At 35.3% G+C, this 27,689-nt stretch overlaps 1 protein-coding gene across 2 annotated transcripts in view; it reads right to left on the bottom strand.

Annotated features, from left to right (window-relative positions):
• The window catches only part of Ythdc2 (YTH N6-methyladenosine RNA binding protein C2), a 59,993-nt gene that overhangs the window by 14,082 nt on the left and 18,222 nt on the right, over window positions 1-27,689 (bottom strand). For both annotated transcript variants that reach the window (XR_008219160.1, XM_052742127.1), the window contains exons 9-23: window positions 26,392-26,540; window positions 24,890-25,025; window positions 19,518-19,644; window positions 19,192-19,257; window positions 17,040-17,218; window positions 16,730-16,826; window positions 16,561-16,648; window positions 16,392-16,472; window positions 13,762-13,844; window positions 9,453-9,558; window positions 7,769-7,888; window positions 7,208-7,480; window positions 4,887-5,013; window positions 2,995-3,200; window positions 2,502-2,697 (exon numbers count right to left, since the gene is read on the bottom strand). Coding sequence is in view for 1 of the 2 variants with exons in the window: in XM_052742127.1 (XP_052598087.1) it covers window positions 2,502-2,697; window positions 2,995-3,200; window positions 4,887-5,013; window positions 7,208-7,480; window positions 7,769-7,888; window positions 9,453-9,558; window positions 13,762-13,844; window positions 16,392-16,472; window positions 16,561-16,648; window positions 16,730-16,826; window positions 17,040-17,218; window positions 19,192-19,257; window positions 19,518-19,644; window positions 24,890-25,025; window positions 26,392-26,540 (2,034 nt within the window). In the remaining variant the exon portion in view is untranslated. The remainder of the gene's footprint in view (window positions 1-2,501; window positions 2,698-2,994; window positions 3,201-4,886; window positions 5,014-7,207; window positions 7,481-7,768; window positions 7,889-9,452; window positions 9,559-13,761; window positions 13,845-16,391; window positions 16,473-16,560; window positions 16,649-16,729; window positions 16,827-17,039; window positions 17,219-19,191; window positions 19,258-19,517; window positions 19,645-24,889; window positions 25,026-26,391; window positions 26,541-27,689) is intronic.

The raw sequence follows: 27,689 nt of genomic DNA, 5'->3' as shown, positions 1-27,689 counted from the left end.
AGCTAATATAGAATTAGTATATGTCCAGCTATACCAACCATTTGCACATACCCAAATGTTCCTTGCATTCTTCTGTAGAGATGTGTTTACACTATTCTTTTCACAAGAGTAAGGAAGTAGAATCAGCCCCAATGTCCATCAACAGATAATGAAAAATGTGGCACATAAATACAATGGAAGTTGTTCAACCGTAAAGAAAAAGGAAATTTTCAGAAAAATCTATGCAACTGGAAAACATTATATTAAGTAAGGTAAACCCAGGCTCAGATATTAGCCTCTAACTATGCAGCTCCTAGCCTGTTATCTAAATGATAGTAAATGGATAAAGGTCAGGAAACTAGAAGAGAGCCTGCTAGGGGAAACAAGAAAAGCGCCTTGAGGGAGGATATGGGGAAGACAATACAAGAAAATGGAAGGGAAACCAAGGGACAGAAGGGTACTGAGAGGAAGTGGGCAGAGAGAAGGGAGGGGACTAGGGCTCAGAGAATCAACTAACTATTATGTTAAACCCCATAAGGAAGCCTATTACTCTGTGAGCTAATTTATGAAATAAAACAGTAATAATTTTAAAAAATTAAAATATAATTCAAGTTTTATAGAAAAATAGTAATATCTAAAAAAGCAAATGAGCAAAAGATGAAAAAAACAACTGTAAGGAGATTTATCTCTTGAAAAGAACAGAATCAAAAGTACAAATGAAATCTTTAATATTTTAAATTATTCTAAACACTAGCACCTAATGATAGCAACCTTAAGAATAGAGCCATTTACTCTGGATGGCCTGGGTATAAGGAAGAACCATAAATAACATTGACATGTATTTATCAAGTAATTACTTGATAAATTTTAAGTCAAAGAAATTATTAAATGAATGAAAAGAATGAAAGATGTCAACGAACCAAAACTCCCACCACAGCAACTCTCTTAGGAGTCACCTGCCATGGTTTGTTTGTTGGAAGTTTTTTGGAATGAATCTCATTGTGTAGCCCTGACTAGAACTCAGTGTAAACCAGACTGGCCTTGAACTTACAACCATCCTACTGCCTCTGCCATGCAAGGACTGGAATTACAAGGGTATACTACCACACTGGGTTCCTATCATATTAATTCTACTCTCACCATGAAATTCAATCTCCTCTGAGCCAATCATGTCATTGAAATTGTTCTTGACAAACCATTGATAAATGTCGTATTGCCAAACCCAACTTACAATTTTCAGTCTTTTCATTCAAAGTAGTGGTTAATAGAGCCAAGCATTTCCTTTTATTTTTCACCCCCAAGACAGGGTTTCTCTGTGTAGTTTTGGTGCCTGTCCTGGATCTCACTCTGTAGATCAGGCTGGCCTCGAACTCACAAAGATCCACCTGGCTCTGCCAGGGCTGGGATTAAAGGTGTGCGCCACCACTGCCCAGCGCATTTCCTTCTTAAAATATATTTACCTTCAGCACTTTCTTCCTCTTTTCTAAAAACATTCTTATCCCTTTAAAATATTTACAAATCTGGTAGCTCTGAAATGTGTCCTTCCCATGCCTCTTTTCTCTACTCCAAAAGATAGAGATAGTCATATGCCTTCTAAAAACACTTCACTTAGGGTGTCGGAAACATCTCACCCTTAAACATATCAAAAAAAGACTTTTTGACTGTTAACCTACGTAGTGTCTAGATTTAACCTACTCCTAGTTTTTCAATCTCAAATATGTGGCAGCAGGGGCTGGAGAGACAGCTCTATCTATGGTTAAGAATGTTTAATGCACAGTCACAATGACAGAGTTAGGATCCCAGCATACACGTAACAAGCAGGTGTTCTGAGCACAAGAGAATCGCAGGGCCTTGCTGGCTTCCAGCCTAGCTGAGAAAGCACGAGCTTCAGGCTCAGGGAGAGAGCCTGCCTCAAAGGAACAGGCAGAGTGAATGACAGATGAAGTCACTTAAAGCCACCTTCTAAAATTCCTTCAACACTTGCACATTTATCACATTCTTATAGCCCACCAACACACAAAACAAATAAAAATGGGCATCATTATTCAGCAACCTGCTATAACCAAAAACCTGGAAAAGTACAAAATAATAGCATTAGAAAAATAATTAAAATATATAAGTAGAAAAACATATTAAAAAGTAGTTGTGTAAAGATGAGAATATTAGTTACTCTTTAAATATTATCCTTATTTATATTATCACTTAAACTCAAGTAGAAAACAAACATCTTTCCATCAGTAAGATAAATAAAAATAAACCAACAATATTGAAAATCAATTTCAAAAAAGTTGAATTTCCTATCTTAGTATACCAATATGCCTTATAGTATTTCCTAACTGTCTCAGTATATCAACTACATCTTAGTACTCCCTATCTCATTACACTAAATTTATCTTTGTATTTTCTAATTGTCTCACTATATATCAAATATAACTCAGTATTTTCTATCAACCACAGAAGTTTGTATTTTTAAGTTACTGGTTTATTTCAAATAGACTTTTTACTTCTTCATACTACATTACCTCTAAAGGATGAAGGTTCCTGAAGAGCATTACTTGCCAGCCTCGCTGGTCCACAGAACACCAGGACAGTAACGGGTGTCACTGCTGAACAACACCTGATATTAGCAATTCTATGGGCTCTGGTCATTTCATCATAAATAAGCCAGTCTGTGGGCAATGCTTGAATTGCTGCAGCCTGACCATTGGCTGGAGGAATCTATTGAGACAGTTAAAAATGGTGTTAGTTACTTAATTTCTTGGGAATACTTTTAAGTTCTCTAGTGAAACAGATGATGTACAATAGCACTCAAACATTACAGCAAGCCACTGCTCTTCTGGTTTATCAGATCTCCTCACTGCTTTTCCAATGCTACCCCTGCTATTTCTAAGATTTAATGTTTCATTACTCATATTTTACCAATTAATTTGCTAAAGCAGAGGTAGAGTACTTTTTTATCTTCAGCTACCTAAATTTGATTCACCACAAGGTCTGAGAGCATTAAAAATGTTTTACCTTTTTATACTGAGGCTGACTGAGAACTGAAGTAGGATGGAATCGTACTTTCTTTTCCTTTGGCCCTGTCAATACTACATTCTCTCTGTCCACATGGACTAAATTAGGATACATGCCTGCTACCAATGCAGCTTTAACAACGGCCCAGTTCTCGGAGTTTGTGTTAACATCTCGAATGTCACCACCACCTCGTGCTCTAACAAAACCTGCACAGATAAAAAGAGCACACCAATCTTCTCTATCATGCAAAAGGTTCGTAACATTTGTGTACATTTGACAGCAATAACTGTAACTTCCTATAAACTTAACAATACTCAACTCCATGATTAATACAATCCATTCCACCAAGTGTGAAGTATAAAACCAATAAAGCAAAGTTTAGATCTGTTCAGGCTAGATGAAGTACAGTGTTTATTGGGATAAGATCTCATGTAATTCCAACTGGCCCTGAATGGATCCTCCTGTTTCAACCTCCTGAGCATTTAGGATGTCAGTGTATAGCTAATATGCCTGGCTCTATATGCACACTCTTCAGTAAAGTCACTCATTAGTTGTTGTGTTGGTTAGCTTTTTCTCAACCTGACAAAAGCTAGTCATCTAAGAGGGGACCTCAACTGAGAACACACCCCCATCAGATTGGCCTGTGGGCAAGTTTGTGTGGCATTTTCTTGATTGGTGATGACATGGAAGGGGCCAGCCCACCGCAGGCAGTGCCATCTCCGGCAGGTAGTCCTGGGTGGTCTAAGAAAACAGGCTGAGCAAGCAAGTCAGTAACCTTCTTCCATAGCTTCGGAAGAGTTCCTGCCCTGACTTCCTTCGGTGATGTAACAACTGTAAGTTGAAATAAGCCCTTTCCTCCCCAAGTTGCTTTTGATCATCGTCTTTATCATAGCACAAGAAACCAAACTAAGACAGATACTATTAGAAACCTTCTCCAAGTTCACAACTTGAAACCGAACCATTCTTTTTACTTGTATCAATGTTTTCACTTTCTCAGACATCAACTGTAGAAGTATAGTTAACTACATGCTTAAATTTCAAAAATCCTTCATATTTCCCTATATTTAAAACAAATCTAAATTCTCAATTCTCTGGTTTCCCTGAATACTTCAGCTAACCTATAAATCCAGATTCTGATACTATTGACTATCACTTCAGTTAACTATGTTATTTAAAAAAAAAAAAGCCAACAATAAAAAAAAAATCATTCAAAGAAGCAATTCTAAAAGAAAAAATAACATTAAATTCTTCTCAAAAAGAATTAAGTACCTTCAAGTTATTACCAATCATTTTAGTGCTCTACACCTACATACACAGTAGCCAGATCAATCTACTTAAATTCTTATAATTGCTATTTTATAGAGTTAAATAACTTCTGGTTGGTAGTGGCAAAAGTAAATATAACAACTTATTAAATCTAAACTGATCTTTAACAAAAAACATAAATTGCTCACTGCCAACAGTATCAAAAGGGTACACAGACCATGTCCATATAGTTTACTACTACAACCTGTGTAATGTTTTATTTCATCAATAAGGAAAAGTCCAGAAGATAGAGAAGTGTACACATCAGCTCATGAATACAGAGACATAATGGGATATAAAACACTACAGAAACTGGCCAGGCAGTGTTGGCGCACGCCTTTAATCCCAGCACTTGGGAGGCAGGGACAGGTGGATCTCTGTGAGTTCGAGGTCAGCCTCGGCTACAGAGCGAGTTCCAGGAAAGGCACAAAGCTACACAGAGAAACCCTGTCTTGAAAAACAAAAAAAACAAAACAAACAAACAAACAAACAACAACAACAAAGAAAACAAAAAACTGCAGAAATTGGCATCACTTTAAGTCTAGAAACATGAAGGACAAGCAAGTATTCCACATAGGAAACCTTACCTGATGCTCTAAGCTGCCCAAGCAACTGTGTTCTCATGCCTATAATGATTTCCATGGTAGCTTGTGAGAGAAAATTCTTTTCACAAAAGGCTCTCTCCCAGCCATCACTTCGTGCTTTCTGCCATGCCTACAAAAACAGAGTATGTGGAAGACGTGTTTACCAACCATTCCTCACCGAGGTAAGAAAGTAATGCCACTGTATCAATCACTAAAGGTAAAGTATCATTCTAATAATTTTACAAAAAAATGTAAAATTTTAATCACATTAGACTTGTCATTTAGTTTATATACAACTGCTATCATGTTAACTGAGTTTACAAAATTCCAATGAGAATTGAACATCAAGTGACTCAAATGACCAACTCTGTAAGAATTTCCCTCATAAATACAGTTTTTGGCTGGTATATAGATATCTAGTTTTATTACACATAAGCGGGAGGCTTTCCACTTATATTGTCCATTAAAATACTTTTACAGCTAGGAATCCTGAAACTCCTAATAATAATAAAAACAACCTCTATGTTACTCTCCCAATTGACTGGAAATAGAAAGTGGGATTTTGGGGGCTGGAGAGTTGGCTCAGTGGTTAAGAGCACTGGCTGCTCTTCCAGAGGTCCTGAGTTCAATTCCTAGCAACTACATGGTGGCTCACAACCATCTCTAGATGCTCTCTTCTGGCAAAACGTCATACATGCAGATAGGGCACTCATATACATAAAATAAATGCATAAGTAAATAAATAAATTAAATCTTTAAAAAGCAATAAGTGGGATTTCTAGAAATCATATATACAATATAAAAATCTGGCCTTTGAAAATATGCTATCCTGGCTTGGAACATAACAAAAAGAATGCTGTATTTTATCTCATCAGCTTTCAAGAGAGCTAGAAAGAACACAACACAGGGATTCTACTCTAGATTTCTGATTATTACTTAGGTATCTATAATATATACTATCTAATATCTGAACTCAACAATCCATCATTCAATAATAATCATAAAGGAACTTGCAATTGTTTACATTACATATGCTGGAAAAATATTGAGTCCCTGAGAGTGTTTTCCACATAAACGAAGAGAAATGTAAGAATATAGAGAGAGGCATAGCCTACAGTCAAGAAATTTGAACAATTATAAAAGATTTTTTAAAGAAATAATGTATTCTTTCCTACATATCTGAATTTCTAAATTACATTGCATTTCTCTCCTCAGAGGCTAATTTTGTCCTATCATTTTCTTTACTCAATATCTCACTATTATTTTTAAAAGTTTTAAATTGTCTTTTTTTGCTTTATAATATTAAATTATTGGCATAGTGCCTTGAGTGCAGAAGTAAAAGAAATATTGTTAAAAAAATAATTTTACAAATACTAAATTGAAGATAATTTTCTTCCAATCTTTGTTCTGTGTCCTCCACATAGCACACAGTCATTCTCAATAATAATTTTAAGAGTATTTCTTGGCCAAGTCATGACTCAACAATAAGCAACTTTCAAACATGAAATATAAATATATAAGTGCATATATACAGCCTAATGAGGAGAAAATAGGGGTGACAAAATAAAGATAAATTGGTCATGCTAAACTATAAGGAGCAGATTTTTTAAAAAATATTTATCTTTTTTTGATATTATAATATAGTTACATCATTTCTTTTGTCTCTTTCCTCCCTGAAACTCTCCCATACACCCATTCTTGCTCTCTTTCAAATTCATGGCCTCTTTCTTTGTTACATGCATTATATATTATTAACTATAACCTACTCTGTCTGTATAATGTTACTTATATGTTTACTTATAATGTTTTCAGGGCTGACCATTTCATACTGTAACCAATTGATGTGCTCTTCCCTTGGGAAGAGTATTTCTCCTACTCTCAGTATTCCTTAGTTGCCTATAGTTCTTTGTGTAGGACTGAGGCCTCATGGTCGTTTCCCTATCCACTTCTGCTTTATTGATAAAATGTGACTTCTGAGACTGGAGCATTTGTTGCTCTTGTAGAGACCCAGGTTCAGTTCTAAGCATTGACATGGTGGCTCACAACTCTCAATAACTCTAGTTCCAGGGACTCAAACTGTTCTTCTGACCTTCTGAGAAACCAGGTACACACATGATGCAAAGACACACATGCAGGAAAAACACTCACATACATAAAAATAAATAAATAAATAAATCTTAAATACAAATGAATAAAATGTGGCTTCCTATGTAAAATAAAATTAACAGAATGTTTATAGATTTTTATTTATTTTTTAAACTGCTATCCTTGTCCCAGAATGTATTTAACACATCATGCTTAGCAATAAACAAAAGTAACAGTACCTGGAATGCTCTGAGAAGTGCCATGTGGTCACTGAAAGTCCCTGCAGTGAAACGTTTCCTACAAAGCATAGCTGCACGTTTTTGAGAGGCCTGGGTAGGCAGTACAAAAGGGTCTCGATAAGCAAGAGTGCAGGCAATTGTAAGGATGGGGTCCAGACACTTTAAAACAACAGCACACAGGACCATTTTACCAAGATGTGGTTCTACTGGCAAATCAGCCAAATGATACCCAAGCTCAGTCAGATCTTCCCACGCATCCATTGCATCTATTGTCTAGGTAAAAGGAGACAAAAAAAACAATTTGACATAACCCAAAATGATACTTAAATACTTATTAAGTATAAATTAATGCAAATAATTCTTTTACTCTCATATCACATGAAAATATATTTTGTATTAAATATATACACATATATAAGAACTATTTTAAATTATAAGAGCACTATTTAAAGTACTGATCAACTAAAATCTTTTAAAAGAATAAAATCACTTAAAACATATACTCATTTAGCTTAAATTTCAATTTGAAAAGCAAAGAAGTAAAATAATTAAAACACCAACCTTCAGCATCTGAACAGCATTTCTTACAATTAAAGTTGGAGGCGGTTCAGGGGCTTTCATAAGGAAGTCAGCAATGGTACAATTAACTGGGGCTAACAGCTTAGTATGTAAACAAAGTTCCTGTAAACCACAAGAGCAAAAAAAATTTTAAAGTAAATATAGAGCATTGACTTTTATTTTAAAGAAACCATGAGAACTGTTTCCCAGTCCCAGACTAGCAAAGTCTCAGAGTCAAAGAATAGAAGAACATCTTTGATGAAACATACACTTGCACTCATAACACCATCAATCAACTTACAGCAAGATGACCACTGCCCCCTCTGGCAACATTTTCTCACATAGTTTTTACCCACAAAACTTAGAGAGTCACTATCCAAACAGTAACTCATTTTTCTCCCAGTATACTCACTCATTCAACCATCTTTTCCATTTAACAAATACTCAGGTGCTTTCTGCAGACAGGCACTATGCAACAAGTCAGAGAAGGAGAGGGCAGTGCCTGATGTTTTGGAGTTTATAGGAGAGGGAAAAACAGACCTTATACTACTTTAGAAAGTCCTTAGTTACTTAATTATAACTGTGTTCACTGCTATGAAGATACTGGGTGGGGATAAACTGTAATCAAGTTCCAGCAAGAGCAAGAGAAGTCACAGATAGTTTCCTAGAAGAAGCAACACCCACACTAAGATATAAAGAGAAGGATAGAAGTTTACCATAAAAGAAATAAAGGAAAGAAATTTGGAAATGGGTTAGCATGTTAAAGCAAAAGACATACACAAAAGAAATAAACGTAACTTGAAAAAAAACACTAAATCTGGTATGAGTAGGAACATGAGGATGGGGGGACTGGAAACACTTGAAGGTTTTATCTAGTAATTTAGGCTCTAAGAATTTTTAATTATATATAAAAAGAATAGAAAATCTTGCAAAGACACTGAGAATAGGAAACCATCACAAGGATATGGATGTCAAAAACATGACTCTATATCCCTTGAATGACAGGAAGCAGGCATCTAGGCTGAGAGACTAAAGAATCAAAGTGGGGGCTGCGGAGATGGCACTTGATGCACCGCAGTGAAGGAGGTTAAGTCCCCAGCACTCACATCAGGTAATAGGCATGCTCACACACAGACACACAGACACACGTGTAAATAAAAATAAAGTAAGTAAATCTTAAAAATACAGAATCAAACTGATATTCTTCTGGTAGTTTTGCACAAAGGCAGAAAACTCAAAGAAAAGCAATTAATGAAAGTTTGGAAATCTCAGTGAATGAAGTTTCAAAATTACAAAGGTAATCTCTGCATCTTACACTATGATGTTGGTATTACCTTTGACAACTTAAATAATTTAGTTTCTAATCCTATCCGGAATTTTCAAAATCCATACTATGTATTTGACACTCTTAAAATGCTACAATTAAAAATACACACACACACACACACACACACACACACACACACACAGTAGGCCCCATAATTTAAATGTATTCCAGTAACTAAATATCTGAAGGTTCAATAAGATTGTATACAGAAAAATCTTTTTTATGGATATATTCCCAGACTTCATAAAATTTAACTTATGATTTTATTTTGTAAAGTGATTAATTCAAGCCCAATCTGTAGAAACTGAAATGGCAGCTGTCCCCTCACCCATAGACAAAGCCTTAGAGCTGTAGGTCTACCTGCAATGGCATTCTCAAGAGCTCTGGAGTCTGAAATTCCAGCATGTTCTGAAATCGGAGTCTACTAAACAGACGGAAACAAATTCCAGGTCTACACCGTCCGGCTCTTAAAAATAAAACACAAAATTCAGACTCAGATAAGGAATAAGGAAAATAATAAAGCTATAAATTAATGTGATTTAGGAGACAGAAAAATTAATCAAAATCAAGACATGAGTTCTAATCCTTACTTATCATCTATGAATAATTTTAGAAGGTGTTTAGTGCTCTGGGACTCAATATTATTATTTTACTGAGCCAGAGTCACAAACAATGTCCTCTACAGTTAAGTTTAAAAAAAAAATCAAAATTAGTAACATAAATATGAAAAACAAGTGAAATTCAAAGCATTAATGCTTCCTAATTTAAAATTAATCAATTTTACTGAGATGTTATCAAGTTCTATTTTCAGACCCATTGATTAGAGTTGTACAAATTATGGATTATATAACCACACAGGATTAGATTTATCCCATTACCACAGTGGCATACACTTTCTTGGAAAGCATCAGAAAATATAATGACATAATCTCCTTTTAGTTCTTCTAATCAGGGAAATAGCTAATGTCCAGGATGAATGACAGAGAAACTTCCAACCTTATGGAGCTCACAACCCAGAAAGGAGAAAGAGAAAGAGAAAGAGAAAGAGGAGAGAGAGAGAGAGAGAGAAAGAGGAGAGAGAGAGAGAGAGAGAGAGAGAGAGAGAGAGCGCACGATCACAAAGCCTACAAAATCTGATGTTCTTGCAATGTTCCTTTGTTTGTTATTCTTTATATACACTACATTGCAGTGGCAGTTCCACCTACCTCCAGTCCTCCCAGTACCCCCCACATACTTCCCCTCTCCTCCTTCATTTCCCTTAAAAAAGGGGGGCGGGTTAGGCCTCCCAGGGACATCAACCAAACATGGCATAACAAATTACAATAAAACTAGACCCTCATATCAAGGCTGGGCAAGGCGACCCATTAGGAGAAAAAGGGTCCAAGGCGCAGGCAAAGGCATCAGACAGCCCCCACTCCCACCGTTAGGAGTCCCACAAGAACACCAAGCTACACAACCATAACGTACATGCAGAGGACCTGGTTCAGACCCATACAGACTCTGGAACCACTCCTCTATTCATCAATTACTTCCCAACTACATGTTCTTCAAATTTCCTATCCAGTCAGCCTCCTCTGGAATTTTTATCCTTTGCCCACACCTTAAATGCTGATTTCTCTCTGAAGCTGGACCACAGTCCTCTGCTCTTCATCCACTATCATCTCATCATCTGAGGTGATCTTAACTGCTTCAACTTCCATCCATCCTAAATCTCCTGATGCTAATTACAGCCTACACTTCAGAAATTTCTTAGACAGCTAGCTCCACCTGGATTTTCCAGTCAACTAAAGCTCAAGACAGCCAAAGGTAATTCTTCTTCTCAACAGAAGAACCCTTACCAACTTCTCTGTCTGGCAACAGCAGCAGCAATGTCCAATTTTCTAGAACAGAATCCTAACACTTAACATTTCTTATTTGTGTGTGTATGTGTGTGTGTGTGTGTGTGTGTGTGTGTGTGTGTGTGTGTGTGTGTGTGTGTGTGAGAGAGAGAGAGAGAGAGAGAGAGAGAGAGAGAGAGAGAGAGAGAGAGTGTTAGTTAGTTAGTTTATGGACACAGGCATGCCACAGTGCACATGCATTGGTCAGAAGACAACTTTAAGAGTAGGTTCTCTCCTTTTACCATGGGTTTCTGTGATCAAATTCAGGTTTGCAGCTTGCATGGCAAATGCTTTTATGAGCCTTTTTGCCAACTCAGCATTCTTGATTCTACTTGATTCCTTACCCCTCACCTCCATACATATTAATAATGCCCAATATTACTTCTTTACTATATCTTGAATTATCACCCTGCTACAATAATTCTGCCTATTATTTCTCTCTTATGGAAGTGAAATATTAACGAGCCCATTCTCCAAAGAACTGAAAGAATGCTATAACCACATCACTACCTTTTTTAGAGTACAAGGGTTGGGAATATTGTTCAACAATTAAGAGTGAATAATGCTTGTGGACAGGACCCAAGTTCTTCCACATAACTCCAGGTCCAGGAGATCAACTCTTCTGGCTTCCACAGGCACACACACACACACACACACACACACACACACACACACACACACTTCTTTAAAAAGAGAGAAAAGTAAAAATGGTCCTTAAGTACTTGTTCCAAACTTTCAGCCAAGTTTTCACCATCTTCTTTCAAACTAAAACTATAAACAACTTTCCTGCTCATTTTGTCCCACAGGCCTATCTGACTATTCCTTAACCTTTCAGGAATGTCTCTCTGTGGTTCCTTTTTTTTTCTTCAATTCACTTATAACTCCTCTAAAAGCATTATCCAGTTACAGCAAATAGTACTACTCACACACCAACATGGATTACAGCATTTATTTCACCTTAAAATTAATGTACTATACTTTAGTCATTACTATTACCCCAATGCTTCACAACAAAGGTTGCCAACTGATATGTATTGAAAATATAACAATGAGATTTACTATGATTTCTGACCTGTAATAATATACAATTAATATTATAAATCAGCTCAATGTATCAAGAACACTCTGTTACAAAGAGAACAGCCTGACATAATTATAACAATCCCTGACTCTACGTAGTTACATAGCACAGAAATCATACCTTAAAGCCTTTAGTATACAAGGTATCTTTTCTTTTGGTATTTTTCAGTCAGGACACACTATCTAACCCAGTTTGTCCTTGAACTAGCAAGCCTTTTATCGATATCTCCCAGCTGCTGCCAATGCAGGAGTGGGCATGTAACTGTGCCTGAACATTTTACTCTTGATGGACACTACCCAGTTCCCAGATCTTTTATTATGATGTTGCAAAGAACAGTCTTAAAAAAATCTTCACATATATGTAATAAGTAAAATTAAGATATATTGTGAGGGATGGATTACATAGTAAAAAGGAGACTTAAATGCAGTTTTAATTTAGCTTCTGAAGAACTCCCATTAGAATTTTGCTAATTCCCATTAGCAAAATATCTGAGCCAATATTTTTGCCTTTATGTTTTATATTCTATATAACAAGTTCATTAGTTTCAGATTGAAGAAACTGAAGAAAAATCACAATACTTCATTAATTTGCATTTATTTGGTATATATGAGGTGGAGATGTTTTTGAGACTGTTCTTTGCAACATAATAATCAAAGATTGGGAACTGGATAGTGTCCATCAAGAGTGAAATATTCAGGTACAGTTACATGTCCACTCCTGTAATGGCAGCAGCTAGCAGACACAGACAAAAGGATTGCTAGTTCAAGTTCAATATGTGAAACAATGCATCAACAGGACATGGATAGTCTTTATTTTAATAAACTATTTTGGCCTTTACTAAAATTATTTTAATTATAAAAATTTTATTTGTATACTAAAGAAATTATTCCTGTGTCCTATTTTTAAATGGCTCATAATTTTTGCTTCCTTTAAACATCTTTTATGTTAGCATGAATTATACTACAGTTTTAACTTTTTCTTCTGTTTTAAATTTTTATTAGTTCCTTGAGTTTCATTTAATATGCTTTGACTATATTCATACACACACACACACACACACACACACACACACACACACACACACACACACACACACACACACTGCTTCCCAGATCCATTCTCACTTCCAATTAGTCTGAGATGTCTAGTCTTCCATCAATACATGGTCTACTTAGCAGAGGCTACACTCTTCAAGAAAACTGTCTTTCTCTCCCCCCGACAGCTAACAACTGCCAATAACTCCACAGCTATAGGGAAGAATATGTGCTCAACTCCCCTCTCCCTCCATGCTGGGATTTGCTCTCACCTGGGCTTGCAACATAGCCTAAATCTAACTCCTGACAAAGTACTCCAAAAAGGCCAGTGAGACGGCACAGGGGTTAAAGGCACATGCCAACAAGCCCTACTCCTTGTTCTAATCTCAAGAACCACATGTGGAAGGTGAAAACTAGTTCCTGAAAGAGATCCTTTGAATACCATAGCATCTCACACACATACGAAAGAAAGAAAGAAGGAAATGCAATTTAAATTTTTGTAGTTAATTTTTAAAGTACCAACAGTTTGCTTGACAAAGAAAATATAAAATAAGGTTAATATGAAACTAACATATAAAAGAATATACAATAAATATGTAATGTATATGACAATATTACTATCACACAGGCAATTGAATGTAGATATGCATGTAATTATAACACAAAATGTACATTACCTGCCTTTGCGCTGTATGGCACTAGCTTTGGAAATCCATACCATTTTTAACATTGTAACAAAATTCAGTGCATCAAAGGATTTCTGTAATATTTAAATCATCTTTATGTTAAAATACGATTGGTACTAAAGAAGAAATAGATATTTCAACATATTTTAACATGACAAGTTAAACTTAAAGCCCTCTCTTGATTAATTATAAGAAAGTGATTCTTTTTGTTTTTATTTTCTTGTTTTTAAATCCTAACCAAAGCTTCCCCTCCCTCCCCTCTTCAAAGTCTTCCTCCACCTTCCCTCTCCCCCACAACTCTCCTCTATTGAAGAAACTAATTCTTAAAAACTCAGATTTGTTGGTTGTAAACACTCTAATGAAAAACAATGAATGGCAAACTAAACTTTGAAGACCTAATCTCTACGCTGTGCTTGTGGAACCGTTTGCAGTTCTTTCCTGCAGTTTAATAACAACTGATTCTCACAAAACACCAAGACTTTATCATGACATCAGTGTGGCTGGTGGGCATAACCAGAAAAAGGATGACACCAATGAATATCCTGACATGGAAAAGGGAACGCTTGCAGGGCCTGTTATAGGCAACTGGGGAATGCTGAGAGCAGAAGAAACAGTCTTTCTTGAGCAAAGATACAGCAATTAGCTATCCAATATCAAGTGGTCAGTCCTGACATCACATGGGTACAGGTTCAATCATACACACTGAACAGGTTGGATTTATGTATTTAGAAATATATATATAAATAAATAACAAAGAAAAAGAGGACATGAATTTGAAAAAGCAAGGAAGAGGCAAGGGATGAGGCAGAAGGAGGAAAGGGAAGGAATGATGTGATTACCATGTCAAAAAATAAAAATCATTATAAAAAACAAACAAAACAGTATAAAATGCAAAAATAGGATTCTGTGGTGATTACTTTCTATCACATTACATCATTTTAAGAAACCGTAATGACTAGAAAAAAAATGCTGAATTACTTCTCAAGGAGGAAATCTCTGGAAGAATGAGAGTAATAATTAACAAACTAAACACCTGAAAGCGAAGTATTTTAACCCTTGCTACTTAACATCCTCCTGAGTTATCAAGAAATTAACATTTCCTGAATGTTTCAAAGAGAAGTATAATCATTAGTAACAGCAGACAGCCTCAAGGGTCTAAAGTGAAAGTCTGTGGTAGGAGGGGTTCAATACATCTCTGAGATGATACAATACTTCAATTATTCAGTGCTCTTGCTTTCTCTAGCACAAAACTAATTACACAGAGCAAGCACAAATGTATTCGTCAATAAGTTTAGAAACCTTTAGAAAGTACCTGCTTAGCTTATAATATTTGCTTCATTTGCTAGTATAACTTGATACTATCACTGTGTCTACGGCATGATTTGATAACACCTAAAAGAATTAATTTCTAAAATACTCAAAATCTACTTCCTTCAGCTTTAAATAATTTAAGAGCAATAAACCTGTACTTTTTGCTTTTTCCTTTTTCAGATAGTTTCCTGCTATGTAGCCCAGGCTAGCCTTGAACTCTAGATCCTTCTGTCTCAGTCTCCCCTGCAGAGAGAGCAGGTATAGAGCAATCTGATAAATCTTGATATTTATAGGCTCATCACTTAGTTTTATTAATACTATTATAGCAGAAACAGTTTATTCTTCCTTTATGATGAATTTTATCAAAACCCACAATAAATTTTATTCTCTGTAAGATAATCCTAAAATGACATTGAGAACATGAATTTTCCACACTAAAAATGATTACTTATATCCATTTAATCATTTCTTCCTTGAAAAACCAATATCCCCTATCATTTGATCTACTAAAAGTTAGTGGAACTGGGAATTATCAGTCATGTTGATACTGAAAGGAAACAAATGTTACCACTTTTTTGTCTGAGAAGAAATTTTTTTGCAAAGGGCCCAGTAGTAAATACTTTATGCTTTGAAGTCTTTGTTGCAATTTATGAAAGGCCAGTTGTATGAAAGCATCAACAGTAGATAAGAGTAAGAAAAATACTCTCTTTTGCACAAAGCCAGGTAATGATTTGCACTGTTGGCTAAATGCTGTAATGTTCACTCTAATTTATGCTGCTGTGGTTTTATATGTATGTGTCTATGCATGTGTGCAAGTAAATATACATCTGGAAGCCTGGGGTCCACAGCATACATCTTTCTCAATTTTTAGGATTTTGTTTTCCTTTGTTAATCAAGATTCTCTTGATCCAAATACCTTCAGAACACCTACTATACTACTATATACTATATGTGAAGTATTAGGTTCTATCAGTGAACAAGAGGGATACAACCCATCTCCACATATGAGAGGAAAATAGAACATATGTAATCAAATTGCCACGATGTGATAAATTTATTGTATGTATTCAAACTCTTTACTTTCTTACTACTAGTTAGTAAATAGAAGCTAATCTTCTTGTCTAATTTGTTGGAACACCAAAATATATCCCACATATTAAATATAAGGTAGAATAGTTTAGTAAAACATTTTTGTGATAAATTCATCTATAAAGAAATTTGCAATTAAAATGAAGTCTTTTATTAAAGTAGTTGTTGCACTGGAACTCAATCTTCTTCATTTGGTACAAATATAACTTATTCATACATACCTCTTTTACCTTACCAGAATCAATAACAAAGACAACATCATTGACAGTGATGCTTGTTTCAGCAATATTGGTAGAAAGGATCTGCAATGGAAAATTATTTTATGATTAATATGAAAATAGATCAATGAATAACAAAAATAGAACATAAAAAAAATCTTATGATGCTTACTATTTTTCGGACACCTGCAGGTGGATTTTTTAATACCTTCTTTTGATCAGATGTCTGCATATTTGAATGAAGCATAAAGACTTGATATCTGTTTACAATTGAAAACAGAAAATGGACTATAGAACCTGCCTGTTAGCTTAAGCAACAAGTACAAAGCTTTATAGTTTACCTATGTGTATTGTCAGCAAACCGCTTGTCATCAAACAGGATGCGATCCCTCAAACCAACAATTTCATCATATCCAGGTAGAAAAATTAATATTGCACCTTGGAGAAGAATGTTTTCAGTATTTAATCTTGGGAAATCAGACACAATTAACAAAACTAATTATAAAGAATAATATGATGTGATTTCACACATTGGTACATGATTATAAAAACTATTCACACGTTACTATCAATAGAATTACAGAACAATTTTGACAACTAAATACTAATTTTTCAACACAGTTTGCTTCAATTCTTTCAGACAGTACTTACCAGCATCACAACTATGGCAAATATTGTATAGAAGATGCATGATCAAATCCAAGTCTACTTTTTCATCATCAAAACTATGATGGTATGCTTTCAACAGCTCTCTGTCTTCTGCACTGAGGTCATTTCCATTTGTTTGAACCAAAGAACTTTCATCTAGATTTCCAAATTCCAATGAAGCACTAAGAAAAATACCAAATCAGTTTTTATTAAACAGAAGAATACTTAAAGACAAAGGTTTCCCATTATTTCCTCTGAATTTCCAATATGCCCTAAGGAAGGTGTCACTTAATGTACAATCTATAGTTAATTTATGTGTTGGTTTGAAAAAGCATCTTTTTCAAGTTAAATTTGATAAGTGATAAATTTGATAAGAAAAATCATAATTAGAAGACCCTTTATCAAAAAAATGCACTAATGACCTACAAATACATCAAAATGCTTAGCATTATCTGTCACTAAGGAAACACATATCAAAACCAAAATAGTACTATTCCACAACCAAAAGGAAGGCTAAAGAAAAATGACAGTTAAGTGATGGGGATGGTGCAGAAATAGTGGAACATTCCTAGAATGAATATAGACTAGTACAACAATTTTGGAACACTGTGGCAGTTCTCCAAAGGATAAACACAGTGTATACTACATGCAATTCCACTCCTAAGTACAGATGGAAGAAAGATAGAAATGGTTGGATGGGTAGATAGACAGATAGAAAGACAGTTAGATATCTGCATTAACTGTCAATTTAAATATCTGTGTTCATATTCATAATAGTCAAGAGTGAAAATAACCCAAATATTCATAAACTGACAAATGCATCAACCGTGGCATATCAACAGAAGGGACTATTGGTTGAAAATAAGACACATAAACTTTGAAATAAGTAAAGGAGAAACGGAAGTTACAAAAGACTACATATCATATGGCTCTATTTACATAAACTGCCAGAACAGACAAAGTTATAGAAAGAGGAAATAAATTAGTGGCTAGCCTAAGAACTGGAGTAGTTAAGTGGAAAAGGAAGTAAATGCGGATGGGCACCATTTTTTTATGTGATAAAAAATACTCTACTATTGACTGTGAACATTAAAATAATTTACTGAATATGAATCAAATGGTATATGCAATATTTCAATAAAATTTTATTTTAAAAAAATCATTTATATTTTTCTTAATAGGTTATTCCTAATTGTTCAATATTATAAATAATGATGATGATAATAATACCTCTATATATAATTCTATACTTAAAAAGCAATTTGCTTATGTGGTTTTTCAAAAGTCACAATCAGGATAATTTACTCATAAATAATTTGCTTCTTTGGTCTCTATATAAAAAAATAAAAAATAGCTATCATTAAAAATTATCAATGAGACTTCTAGAAAGTTCAATTCTGTCCAATTTTCCTCAGTTCAGCACAGTTTCTACTGAAGGGCCCACCAAGGGGAAAAAGCAAACAAACAAGATTGTTTCCAATAGGGGAAATACTAAACTCACGAAAGTTTTTAAGTGAAGTGTTTTGAATCTCCAGTTTTGTTTAAAATTGTTTACTGTTTCAAGTCAACAAGCAGATGAACACATCTTTTGTTTAAAAATGTAAGATTTAACTAACAGCTTCAATAATCTAGCAAACATAATAAAACTTCAGTATATGTGGCTTTTTTATGAGGGTTCTAGGCTCAAAGTCAGGTCCTTATTCTTGCCCAGTAAGCACATCACTAACTGAGCCATCTCCCCATTCTCTACATACCATGTTTAAGTGGAAATCTCCCTTCCAATTTTTCAAAATTTTTAAATAAAGTAAATATGGTACAATATGTCTTATTAACAATTTGAAGAAAATTATTTTATAATTACAAAAATAAATCTTTGGGTAAAAGACTGTAAGTAGCCGGGCGGTGGTGGCGCACGCCTTTAATCCCAGCACTCGGGAGGCAGAGCCAGGCGGATCTCTGTGAGTTCGAGGCCAGCCTGGTCTCCAAAGCGAGTTCCAGGAAAGGCGCAAAGCTACACAGAGAAACCCTGTCTCGAAAAACCAAAAAAAAAAAAAAAAAAAAGACTGTAAGTAGCTTACCTGTTACAGAATCTATGATTTACATGGCTAAGATTATTTTAAAGACAGAATTCATTTTAAATAGTGTAAGGTTCTACCTGTAAGATTCTAGAAGATCCACAATTTCAGTTTGTCCAAAGTGCTTAGCCCAGTCTAAAGCCATCCTGTAAAATTCAAAGATATCAGACTAAGAAATAATTTATAATTATATAATTACAAATTTTCAAATTACAAATTTTTAAAATTTATATAACTAGTCACCCAAAATTATTTATTTATTTATTTATTTATTTAATTTATTTATTAGAAATATACCAGTAATTATTATACAAGAGATTTTAAAATAGGGACAACCGTAAGAATTGTTAAAAGGCATGTGCAAATATGTCATGACATACAAAGAATGGATACAATTCAAAATTACCAGCCGTTTGATGCTTTACTGTGGACATTGGCTCCCATACTAATTAACTGCTCCACTTGGCTCGTAAAACCCCGTCCCGCAGCCACCATCAAAGCTGTTGCACTGGTCTCACTATGCCTGTAATCAACTAAAAGAAGAAAAAGATAAAATGTTAAATGTCCAAATATTAAAGGCCTTCATTGTTTCAGTTAACTAACATAATTAACCTGAGACTTGTTCCTTCATTTTAAATGACAGCAATATTATACAATCTTTAACTATCCCCTTCAAAGAAACCCAAGATGCTCTTTCATAAACAGGGTATAATAAAGACTATCTTCAGAGATAGAAGATGAAATTATTTTTATGTTTACTTTATAATTAAGAAAAAGAAAGCTATTGTCTTGCAAAACCCTTAAATAATGATTTTTTTATCTACATGCTGCCATGTTCACTCAATAACAAAATATATAAAGAATTTAAGAATTAATTTTTCATCAATAACTAGCAATAAATGCTTTAAGACTTCAAGGGGCTGGAGAAATGACTCAGCGGTTAAGAACACTGGTTGCTTTTCCAGAGGTCTTGAGTTCAATTTCCAGAAACCATATGGTGGCTCACAACCATCTATAGTAGGATCTGATGCTCTCTTCTGGCATAAAGGTATACATGCAGATAGAGCACTCATAAAATAGATAAATTCTAAAAAAAAAAAAAAACCCATATGTTTTTAAAATTCTAAAATTTTTAAAATGCTAAAAAAAGAAAAGATACATTTTTTTTAAAAAGACTTCAAGCAAAGTTCTTGAAATTTTTCTTCATATGGCTTAAGACACTATAATATTGAACACAAGGAAATAAAAACTCAAGAAGAAAGGAAAAACACTATACACTTTGATGGCCATTATCAAAATAATCTAGAAATCAACAGAGAACCAAGGAAGACAGTCAAGAGTCATAGTTAAGGATTTAAAGCACTTTATCAATATTTTAAAGCAGTATTTCTCAGATTTTAAATCTCTAAATTTTCAAGATTATTAAATTATGTAGAATAAATACTGAAATAATGAAAAAAAACTAGAAAACAGCATGAAAAAAATGTCTGTTTTCAAAACAAAATATTACTTCTCAAAAATTTTAAAAACATGATGAATTTTAAAAATGCCTATCAAGCCGGGCGGTGGTGGCGCACACCTTTAATCCCAGCACTCGGGAGGCAGAGCCAGGCGGATCTCTGTGAGTTCAAGGCCAGCCTGGTCTCCAAAGCGAGTTCCAGGAAAGGCGCAAAGCTACACAGAGAAACCCTGTCTCGAAAAACCAAAAAAAAAATGCCTATCAATAGAGGCCAAATACATTTACAATAAATAAGAAATCCTAAAAGATCATTTTATGAAGAAGTCTGTTCACTAGTAGATGTATAGGATTTTAACTTAATAACCAAACCCAAATATTAATCTAAATGCTGTTACCACAATAGTTGACCCAGAGTCACTAAATTAACATACCAAGAATACTCATAATATAAAGAACAGAACTTTTTTAAAATTGTTTTTTAAACTGCAGGACAAATCTACCTATAAGATGAAATCCTCGAGAAATAAAAGGATTTTTTACACTTAAAATAATTTAAAACAGCAAATACAAAACAGAAGTAAATGTAATAAATTTCCACATTTAAATAATGAACTAGAATTTTCAGAAACAGTATGAATCACAAGACAGTACAGTAGACAAAGTGAAATGCCAACAATAGGTTGAATTAATACATGTAAAAATAGTAATTTTAAAAAGAATAGATACTTTTAGGATAAAAGGCCTAGTATATCCTAAGGAATTAAGTTCAGAAGCAGAGCAGGTGCATTTCCATTGTTTACATTTCTTATTTACTGGGGACACATGACATGGCATCTGTGTGAAGGTCAGAGGATAACATGGGAGGAGGATCAGTTCTCTCCTTCTACCATGTGGACTCTGAGGATCAAACTCACATCTTCAGGGTTTACAGCAAGCCTCTTTATCCACTGAGCCATCTCCCCAGCCCCAATCACACCTCTTAAAAGGGTTTATAAACTAAAATATATTCAAAAGTGGTGCAAATCAGAGAACTAAGGGACTAGATGATGTGTCATGTTAGAAAACAAACAACAAAGAAAAGGGGTTGAAATAAAATAAGCATGTCATGATAAAAAGCTTAAAAGAAAAACCTGTCTTCACAATCTAGAAAGTCGGTCAGGCATAAACACACACTAAATCTCTCATGAAACCAGAAGAAGAAAGACAGAAGGTATACACGTGAGAAAAGTACGTTTACTCAACATATTAACGGACAGTTGTAAAATACCCTCAAGTAAGAATGCTGCAAGGAGCAGTGGTGTCCATATTTAATTTCAGCACTGAGGAGGCTGAGGCAAGAAGATCATGAGTGTAAGGCCAGGCTGGCTTACACAGCCAGATCCTCTCCAACAAGCAAATAAACCCACAAGAAAAAAGGAGAAAGGAAAAGAAAGAGGCAAGAAGTTTCCTGTCACCTTCCATATTAGACATGACTGACCATCTCTCTGGTAAAGTGCCTAAAAGTAGGATTATTGAGTAAGTATGTGATCATTTATTATGAACCCTGTGAAGAGTAGAGAGGGTTTCTGCCCTCACAAAGTTCGTATTCCAGTGTCAAATGGGTAGTGAACAACAACAGCAGCAGCAACAGCAGTAAATGACAAATGATCAAAGTCAATAAAAAAAAAAAGTAGATTAACAAGACAGTAAGAAAAGGGTACAGTTTTCTTGACAGAAAAAGCCTCTCTGAGCGGCAATAACTAACCAGAGGCCGAGATGGTAGAGGCCTTTATGTCTATCAGATTCTGCAGTCAGGCTTCCAGGTAAAACTGAATCAACACAAGTAAAGGCTGAAAGACAGGAATGTATCAGCACACAAAAGGAAATCAGGTCCAGCCAAATATCTTAGGAACTGAGAACTAAGTGCCATCCCTAGAACCCACATGGAAGAAGGAAAGAACTAACTCCTGCAAGTTGTTCTTGACCTTCACACAGAACCCATGGCATGTGTGCACCCAAATACATACATACACAATAATACATACACAAATACACCTATATAAAAGGCAATAAAGCCGGGCGGTGGTCCAGGTGATCTCTGTGAGTTCAAGGCCAGTCTGGTCTACAGAGTGAGATCCAGGACAGGCACCAAAACTACACAGAGAAACCCTGTCTCAAAGGAAAAAAAAATCAATAAAATATTAAAAAGAAAAGCAACTCAGTGGCTAAAGAGCAGTGAAGATAAAGGCGGCTGGTGGAAAATAAGATGGAAGGTAGCAGAAGGCGCTGGATCAGCTACTTTTCTCTCTCTGATCCAGTACTTGACAAGAAGCAAGCTAAGGGAACACGTTTATTCTGCTTCATGGTTTGTTGAGTTTACAGTTGTCCTGGAGGTGAGGACGGGGCAGCAGCAGTGGCTCCCAGGTGTGGTGGCAGGAGACCACATGCTCACACTTTACAGATGAGAAAACAGCACAACAGCAGCCAGGCTGGGCTCTAACAGCCTCAAGGCCAACAACCCACCATCCACTTTCTCCAACAAGTTCTAGCTCCCAAAGCTTCCACAGCTTCCCAAACAGCACCACCAGCAGGAACCAAGTGCTCAAATACACAGGTCTACAGGGATATTTCACATTTAAAGCCACCACCACCATTAAAGATCCAGTCATGGAAAGGACTTTTTTCCTTCACAGTATAATCAGAAGCAAGGGGAAAGCAGGCCGGTGGGATTTTTGGAAAGATCAATCTGACCCCTCTAGGGAAAACAGAGTGCACCCAGAAAAGAAATAGTGATGGATTACTAAAACAGTCACAGGACATCATTTTAAAAATAAATTTAAAAAGTTAGGGGTCGGGGCTGGAGAGATGGCTCAGAGGTTAAGAGCACTGCTTGCTCTTCCAGAGGTCCTGAGTTCAATTTCCAGCAACCACATGGTGGCTCACAACCATCTGTAATGAGATCTGGTGCCCTCTTCTGGTCTACAGGCGTACATGCAGACAGAACACTGTATCCATAATAAATAAATAAATCCTTAAAAAAAAAAAAAGTTAGGGGTCATTTCAAATGGATTCTTAAAGCCATTGTTCTACCTTCATTTCTGGTGCTATGATAAATATACTGACAAAGAGGAATGTAGGGGATAAAGGGTTTTTATTCAGCTTACAATTCTAGACTATGGTCCATCAGTTTGAGGAAGTTAAGGCAGGAACTTAGAGACCCAGTAAAGAGTAGAGAGAAATGAATACATAATGTTGCTTGTTTGGTTATTCTCAATTTGAATTCTCCACTCTTATACAGTTCAGGACCCTCCACCCCAACCCAGGGAATAGTGCTGCCAAAGTGGACTGGGTCTTCTCATATCAATTATGGCAAGCCTCCCACAGACCAACCCAATGTAGACAATCATTCTCTTCCCAGGAGATTTGAAAGTGTGTCAAATTAACAATTAAAGCTAACCACCATAGCCATTAACAGATGAGATCCATCTAAGGAGTAAATGTAAATAAAAAAATAAAATGAAAGTCTTAGAATTGAGGCCCACGTACTTGAAGATGGTGGAGGTGGGGGTGGGGAGAAAAATTTCTGCCAGGAAAACCAAGAATTAATATATTTTTAAAAAAAGAAAAAAGCCACTTTGAAACATCAGAAGCTGAAGAAAATGTTAAAAAACAAAATGGTCAATAATTACAACAGTAACAATGCTAAGGGTTTAGGTAAGGCGATAAGAATATTGGACTTCTAAAGCTTTCCCAGTGCTGATTTTCTATGACTATTCTACCTGTTGACTAGAAACCCATAGAATGATAAAGTTCATTTCTGGTTGTCAATATCCCTGAAAGTCAACTAGTAAAACAGGACAACTCATTAGTGAAGACCTATCACATGATATAAAGTATATAAGAGTTTGCAGATCAGAACCTGAGCCTATACAATTTTTAGGTAACAAAAAATCATCATTTTCTAGATGACTCTAAGAATCTCAAAGTTATTACTCATTTTTCATCCATTTTTTTTTAATCACAAACCTCTTTGAGACCCTAATTCTTTTCCTGCACCACAGAGTCAAAGACTAGATTACATAAATGCATACAACACAAATATAGAAATGATTACATTGATGATTTACAACATAAATATATAAAAGTATTTTTGTAAGTAACTATCATATCTGTGAGGACCTTAGGAAATCACTCTGGAGGTATTAACAAATTTGAAACAATGTAAAGCATTTTAAAATAAAATTAATGGTAGTAAACCAAACATGTCATGCATACTTTTTAAATTAGACTCTATTTGTATCACAAATAAGGGCAAGAGAAATTAATTTAAATAAACTTACCACTAACATTTTCAGTTAAAATAAGATGAAAGACCTGAGCAAAAGCATCGACATCTTTATGCAGCCATATGTCAGAAAGGCAAGCATCCATTTCCTTGATTAACCATGGTTCAAGGCAATTCACATCCTTTTCTGTCTTTTTTTAGAAAAAAAGCAAAGATTACAAATTATCTAATTCCTTAGTATTTGCTTACCACAAAGTAAAATGGCCACAATCATCACAAGAACTAAAAAGCATACAACATACACATACTATTATAGCAAAAGTCTCTAATTTCTTCTTATAAACATTATCTTTCATAACACTATATTTTGATATTACAGTAATCTTTTATCTGAAAGTGAGCTTGTCCACAAGGTACTAGCCCCATGATCAAGCCACATGTACTGTGTTTCTGATGGTAGATGTACTATATACCACTGGTTTCTTTTCCAGCTACATCAGAGGAAGCATTACCCTAGACCTTCTCAACACTAATACCAGTCTCTGCTCAATATCCAGTATATCGGAGACTCTGCGGGCATGCAGGCTCTCACCTATAAGCCCAGCAACGCAAGAAACTGAAGCAGAAGAATACAAGTTTCAAAGCCACCCTGTGCTATATTCCAGACAATAGGCTGTCTGGAATTCCTTTCCTATCCTAACTCCCCACAAAGAAGCTCTGCTGGCAGGGAGACGGATTATACCAGGCTTTAGAAGCTTTTCCTATATATAATGTCCAACTCAGTTCTTAAAACCACTAGTTTACACAGTCAAAATGCTAATCATGGACTGGAGAGATTGCTCAGCCATTAAAGGCTAGGTTCACAACTAAAATGCCAAAATGCTGATCACTAACTCAAATGGATCTTCCCTACACTGAACAATTTTAAAGCATCCTTCAGAAGTCTCTTTTAAAATTATGCAGGTATAATTCTTCTGGATACAGCAGAACTTAAACACTAGTGTAGAATGTGAACATCCCCACATCTTCTCATGCAAGAAAAAAAAAAATAAAAAAAGAGCTAAATTTGAGGCTGGAGAGATGGCTCTGCAGTTAAGAGTGCCTTTTGTGCTGCGTCTGAAGAGGATCCACACTCGGTTTCCAGGAGCACTTACATGGTGGCTCGTAATCACCAGTAACTCCAGTTCAAGAGGACCCATTCCCTCTTCTGGGTTCTGATGGTATATATCTGCACTGATGTGCACACACATACATGCAGGCAAAACATTCATGCACATAAAATAAAAATAGCAAACCTTTATTCTTCTAAAGTCAAAGTTTGGAACCATGAGTATAGCTCAGGAGTAAAGCGCTTATAAGGCCCTATATTTAATGACCAATTCTTTAAAAAAAGAGGTACATTATTCTGAAAATATGTTGTAGAGTAAAATAAACTAAGAAAACTACCCTCTACTAACAAAATAAAAAAGTATTATTACTTCATTAAAGTTGTTTAACCTACAAAATTTTTACTCAAAATATCACTATGAACCAGTATAGTAAAATATCATATTTTACCAGCTGACTGAAGACCGCATCACCTCCATCATCTAATAAATCATACTCTTCAGACACACTTGCAACAGCTCTCTGCCTCTGAGATTCAGGCTTGAAAGTATTCTCTTGAGCTGAGTACCATTCAGTAAGTGTGGTCTGCTGTTTCTCCTCTAAATTACAAAGGGAAAAAAAAACAGATAGGGTCTTTCCTTTTGATAATGTGCTCCTTTGTTTAAAAAATAAGAAACAAACCCAAAAACATAATTCAATTTCCTATCACTTGAAAGTTGGCTTTACTTTGGAGTCACTTTTTAAAAATAAACTGGGTCTTTCATAAAGTTATATGCAACATAAAGACATATCAAGCTACATAAAAATGTTCATCTATTGATAAGAAGGCTGCTTCTAACCCAGAGTGTCAAGAAGAGCATCTTTCCCTATAATGTACCTACTGTTTAAATCAATGAGTAATATTCATATGGTACTTCATAGACAATTATTTATTAAATTTGTACCATCTCAATTGTTTCAGATACAGGAATTCAGAAATTTCAAAAGTTTTAACATTTTTGCTTCATAATTTACATGTAAGCAATGAGGTACTTTGCAGTGACATAGGAATCGCTAATCATATATTCAAGTGGAGAATCAATAGTTATGTGCCCATGATCATGCATGGTAAACAAAAAAATAAAGAGTATAACCAAGTAGACTATAAAAAGGAAAGGGGGATATAAATTCTAATTCATACACTGAAACACAGTATGCCACTATAAGAACTTCTTTAAGCAAATATTGATAAAATGGAAGTGAAGATGAACCCCTATAGTAATACCAGATTTGGAAATCTTGCTGGGAATAGAGAACATGCTGTAATCCTAGGATTCAACAGGCAAAGGAAAAAGATTAAGCAAGTTCCAGGCCAAAGTGAGCTCAACAGTGAGATCACATCTCCGAAAATAAATAAAAAATTGGAAAACGACATTTTCAAGGAAGATAAGCCTGTTATCGTCAATCAAGACACTCCTTCCACTCCCTCCCATCAACTTCTTAATTCCACCTAATGAAGTAAGGAGTGGGAAGCCAGCACATATCTCACTGCTGTCTTAAGATACTGACTAAGCCTCCAGATTCAGACACACTCATCCTCCTCATTCCAGCATGTACTTTGATTCCTTTCCACAGATTAGAACTTCTGGGTATAAACCAGAATGCACAAGTATATCCCAGGGACTAGAAAGACAGCTCAGCAGTTAAGAACACTGCTGTCCTTCCAGAGGACCTGGGTTCTGTTCTCAGGACCCACAGGGTGGCTCATA

This window comes from Peromyscus californicus, unplaced genomic scaffold (genome assembly GCF_007827085.1).
Source record: "Peromyscus californicus insignis strain IS unplaced genomic scaffold, ASM782708v3 Scaffold_17__1_contigs__length_78620276, whole genome shotgun sequence".
Lineage (NCBI taxonomy): Eukaryota > Metazoa > Chordata > Mammalia > Rodentia > Cricetidae > Peromyscus > Peromyscus californicus.
The sequence above is the reverse complement of the archived record's forward strand: the minus strand, read 5'-3'. Positions and strand labels throughout refer to the sequence as shown.